The following is a 5,288-nucleotide window of genomic DNA, read 5'->3' as shown; positions in this document are numbered from 1 at the left end:
GATGCGGTGTGGGATGGGATTTGGTGCAGGTTTAGTGTGAGATGGGGATTTGGGGCTGGATTTATTGTGGGATGGGGATTCAGTATGTTTTGGGAACTTGGTGTGTGATTGGGATTTGGTGCAGCATTTGGTGTGGGATGGGGATTTAGTACATGATTTGGTGTGGATTGGGGATTTGGTGCAGGATTTGCTGTAGGTTGGGGATTTGGTGCAGGAGCTGGTAGGGAATGGGAATTCAGTGCAGGATTTGTTTGGGGTTGGGGATTTGGTGTGGGTTGAAGCATCAGTGCAGGATTTGGTATGAGTTAGAGATTCGAAACAAGCTGGGGATTTGATATGGGTTGGAGATTTGGTGCAGGATCGCATGGGGGATGGGAATTCCGTGCAGGATTCGTTGCGGGTTGGGCACTCTGTGCGTTGGAGATTCGGTACAGGATTTGGTGAGAGTTGGAGATTCGATGCAGGATGTGGATTCGGTGCAGGATTGGGTGTGGGTTGTGGGTAGCACTGACCCACCTGGATGTCCTGATGAAGCAGCTGTTTTGTGAGTCTCTTCAGGGAGATTGCCACCTTCTCCGGGAAGCCGGCCTTGCGATTTAACAGCGGGATCTTGGAGGTGTCACGGGTCAGCGACTTCGGGTGGAAGTAGTTGAGCGCCTTGAAGTCATTGTGGACGGCGTGACCAATCACAATCTTCCCGTTCATGAGCTTTAATATCTGTGGAGATTCACCAGGGAGACCTGGCAATATAGTCAGCCAGCCTCAACACATCTAGAGAACAAAGTACTGACCTTCGAGCAAGTGCAGCACCAAGGGAAGGGCTGAGTGCTGTTCCTAGGTAACAGCTTCCAGGAGGGGGTTGACTGGTCTCCTCCTGTTCCTGTCTAACAGCCTCAATGAGGGGGGGGGGGGGGGCGAATGGCCTCCTGTTCCTGTGGTAGCAGGCTAAAGGAGGGGGCAGAATGACCTCCTCTTGTTCCTGTGTAACAGGCGCAAGGAAGGGGCCAAGTGGCCTCCTTTTAAGACCATAAGACACAGGAGCAGAAATTAGGCCATTCAGCCCATTGAGTCAGCTCCGCCATTCAATCACGGCTGATAAGTTTCTCATCCCCATTCTCCCACTCTCTCCCTGTAACCCTTGATCCCCTTGATACTCCAAAACCTACCTACCTCTGTCTTCAATATCCTCAATGACCTGGCCTCCACAGCCTTCTGTGGCAGTGAATTGCATCGATTCCCCACTCTCTGGCTGAAGAAGTTTCTCCTTATCTCTGTTCTAAAAGGCTTTCTCTTTACTCTAAGGCTGTGGCCTTCGGTCCCAGTCTCTCCTACCAACGGAAACATCTTCCCAACATCCACTCTGTCCAGGCTATTCAGTATTCTGTAAGTTTCAATTAGATCACACCCCCTTCATCTTTCTAAATTCGGTCGAGTATAGATTCAGAGTTCCTCAAACTTTCCCCGTGTGTTAGGCTTTTCATTCTTGGGACCGTTCTAGTGACCCTCCTCTGAACCCGCTCCAGGAGCCAGTAGATCCACCCAGCCTCCTCCAGATCCTGTCCTAATCGGCCCATACATCCCTTCCCCGTGACCATTATACCACGTTAACCACCCGCCCCAACTCCCCCGTCCCCTGGGTAGTTTACCTCTCTCTGGGCTAGTTTGAAGGGGGTGGCGTTCCTCATGTGGTGCCATCGAATGCCGCTCCAGCGGGTGCGGAAGTCGGTGATGGGGTTGGTCGGTAGGACGTACTTGTCGTAGATCAACTCCCCGTCGTAACCCACCAGACTGCAGCGGGCCAGCTCGCTCCTCTTGCCCCCCGGGCCCGTGCCCACCATCTCGCAGTCCAGGGCCAGGCACTTGTAGGGTTTGTGGGGTGCGGTGTGGGTGGGAAGGTGGGGGGGAGCCCGATGGGGCCTGGGAGCAGGCCGGGCCTTCAGGGGGGCATCCCTGCCGGGGGGAGGCAGCCCGCTCTGACACTCATCCACCAGCAGCTGCTTCTCCTTTGGACGGGCCGCCTTCCCGCTGACAGGCCGATTGGCCTCCCGGCTCCCATTGAGGAATCTGCGTTTGGGGGCAGGCCGAGGTTTTGAGGGGGCGTCCCTGCCAGGGGGAGGCAGCCCGCTCCGACACTCGTCCACCAGCAGCTGCTTCTCATCCGGGTGGGCTGCCCTCCCGCTGATGGGCTGATTGGCCTCCCGGCTCCCGTTGAGGAGGCTATGTTTGGGGGCAGGCCGAGGTTTTGAGGGGGCGTCCCTGCCAGGGGGAGGCTGCCCACTCCGACATCTACCCACCAGCAGCTGCTTCTCCTCTGGACAGGCCACCCTCCTGCTGACGGGCCGATCGGCCTCCCAGCTCTTGTTGCAGAGACCGGCCCTGGGGGCCGGGCGGGCAGAGGGAGGGGGCCGCCCTGGCTTGCCCCACGAGCCCCCTTTCTTGTTCAGGTAGCCCCTGCTTTCCAGGTAGGCCCGCTTCTTCAGGAAGCGCAAGTGTTTGAGGCTGGGCTGAGGCGCAGCGTGATGCTGCACCGGAGTGAAGTCCAGATTCAGGAGGACGTCCGCCATGGCGGTTAGCTCAGGAGGGCGAGCCTGCGCCCAGGTGCGATCTCCCAGGAGGGTCAGGGGCCTACAGCCCCCAGAGACCGGAAATTCAGGAGCCAGCAGTAGCAGCCGCCGCGATACCTGCGGGCAAAAAACACACCGTTACAGGACAGCACACAGGAGAGGCCCTTCGGCCCATCAACACCATGCTGACTGATTCTCACTGCCCAGCATGAGGCTCACATGCCGTGAGCTCCCTACGGACAGTGGCCATTCAGCCCAACAGGTCCGCACTGAGGAGCATCCCAGCCACACTAAGCAACCCCCCCCATTCCATCTGTGCAATCCTGCATTTACACCGGTTAACCTACTTAACCTGCACATCCCTGGGTACTATGGGACAATTTCCCACGGCCAATCCACCCTAACCTGCACATTCCTGGGCATTATGGGACAATTTCCCATGGCCAATCCACCCTAACCTGCACATCCCTGGGCACGATGGGACAATTTCCCACGGCCAATCCACCCTAACCTGCACATTCCTGGGCATTATGGGACAATTTCCCATGGCCAACCCACCCTAACCTGCACATCCCTGGGCACTATGGGACAATTTCCCACGGCCAATCCACCCTTCGCTGCACCTGCCTGGACTGTGGGAGGAGCCCCACACAGATACAGGGGGGAAAGGCGTGCCATCTCCACAAAGACAGGGCTCACCCATGTGCTGTTTGAAAGGTTGTCAAGTTCCCTCTGGGCGATGGAATGTTTGCTCAAAATTTCCTGTCCTTGGATAAATTCCTCTTAAGCAAAGATATTGAAGGATAAGGGACTAATGTGTTGTGTCCACAGATCAGCCATAATCTCACTGAATGGTGGAACAGGCTCGGAGAGATTGAATAGCCTGCCCCTCTATGTTAGTGACCTTTCAATGTTAGGGAATGGCTGCTTGCTGTGAACTGCCCATGTTCTGCACTCTCTTATCCACCTCGGTCAGCCTTCTCGGAGCTGACCCATGCTCTCCTTGGAGCTAACCGCTCCATCCCACACAACACACTGCTGAGTCTCCTCTGGAAATTCCCTCCAGTGCAATCACTGTCCCGAGGTTACAAAGATCAGGCAAGAACGAGCAGGCCAGCACTCCTAGTTCTCTGCAATAGGCTTGTGGGGGGGGGAAAGAATGTGGATAAGGTTGAGAGGGGGCAAAGAACGAGGGAGAGGTACAAACAGAGTTCGATATGACTCCTGTCCAGAACAGTGACTGGACCTGAAACGTTCACGCCTTTTTGCTCTCCCACACATGCTGTCAGAGCTGGTGCAGCAGTCTCTGCTTCAGATCTCCAGCACCCGCAGTGTTTTGTCTTTATTGAGCTGAGGGGGCTGATCTGACCGAGGTCTTTAAAAACACGGTTCGATTGTGAGCACGCCGAGATGATGTTTCCACTTAACCACAGTGATGAACAACATAAAGGTAGGGAATACAAAGCAGCAGGTTAGATCTGATGAGTGCACCTCCAACCGACTTCATCGAGGTTTACAAAATCGTGAGGGGCATAGATAGCGTGAATAGCCAAGGTCTTTTTCCCCCAGGGTGGGGGAGTCCAAACCTAGAGGGGCATAGGTCTAAGGTGAGAGGGGAAAGGTTTAAAAGGAGCTGAGGGGCAACGTTTTCACCCAGAGGGTGGTACGTGTACGGACTGAGCTGCCAGAGGAGGTGGTGGAGGCTGGTACAATGACAACATTTAAAAGGCATCTGGATGGGTACATGAAGAGGAAGGGTTTGGAGGGATATGGACCAAGTGCTGGCAAATGGGACTAGGTCAGTTTGGGATGTCTGGTTGGTGCAAATGAGTTGGACACAAGGGTCTGTTCCCATGGTGTATAGCCCTATGACTAACTTGATACCATCCAGGACAAAGCAGCCCACTTGATTGGCACCACATCCACAATCATCCACTCCCTCCACCATCAACACTCAGTCACAGCAGTGTGTACCATCTACAAGATTCACTGCAGCGACTCACCAAGGTTCCTCAGAGAGCACCTTCCAAACCCTCGATCTCTTCCAACAGGAAGGACAAGGGGCAGCAGATACACGGGAACACCACCCCCTGCAAGCTCTGCTCTGAGCCTCTCCCCTTCCCGACTTGGAAATATACCAGCCGTTCCTTCAGGGTCGCTGGGTCAGAATCCTGGAATTCTCTCAAATGGCACTGAGGGGCCCCTACACACTGCAGTGGTTCACCACCACCCTCTCAAAGGACAATTGAAGGGCTGCAGACGATAAATGCTGACCCAGCCAGTGAGACCACAGCGAATTTTAAACCATTCTGCCCCTTGGACCTGATCAGCCATTCTTGATCACGGCTGATCACCAATCTCATTGCCATTTCTTCAAACGTCCTTTGATATGGTAAAGACTTTAACAACTGACCCTGACACATACAGCTACTGACCTTCTGGGGTAGAGAATTTCAACGTTTCACCTCCCAGTCAGTCAAGGGATTCCTCCACAGCACCGTCCCTTGTCCTGACACTGGGTCCCTTGGCTTTGGAACCTCTTACCCACACCCCTCAAAGGCCAGGGATCAAGCTGATCAATGACCAATCCCATGGGGAATATAGCAGAAATCAGCATTCTTGATAGAATGGGAGATTTCACTCACACAGGGTACAGATAGAATGAGTGTTACTCCCACAGGGAGTGGGGGGAGAATGGGGGACGCGCTCCCATGGGGAGTGGGG

At 54.7% G+C, this 5,288-nt stretch overlaps 1 protein-coding gene across 1 annotated transcript in view; it reads right to left on the bottom strand.

Moving 5' to 3' along the window:
• Positions 1–5,288, bottom strand: part of LOC122547067 (interferon-stimulated 20 kDa exonuclease-like 2) — an 11,693-nt gene that overhangs the window by 3,967 nt on the left and 2,438 nt on the right. Inside the window, exons 2-3 of the mRNA XM_043685651.1 lie at positions 1,647–2,681; positions 517–717 (exon numbers count right to left, since the gene is read on the bottom strand). Of these exons, the coding sequence (XP_043541586.1) occupies positions 517–717; positions 1,647–2,564 (1,119 nt within the window). The 5' untranslated portion in view covers positions 2,565–2,681. The remainder of the gene's footprint in view (positions 1–516; positions 718–1,646; positions 2,682–5,288) is intronic.

This window comes from Chiloscyllium plagiosum, unplaced genomic scaffold, assembly GCF_004010195.1.
Source record: "Chiloscyllium plagiosum isolate BGI_BamShark_2017 unplaced genomic scaffold, ASM401019v2 scaf_839, whole genome shotgun sequence".
NCBI lineage: Eukaryota > Metazoa > Chordata > Chondrichthyes > Orectolobiformes > Hemiscylliidae > Chiloscyllium > Chiloscyllium plagiosum.
Note: the sequence above shows the minus strand (reverse complement) of the source record. Positions and strands in the feature narration are given on the sequence as shown.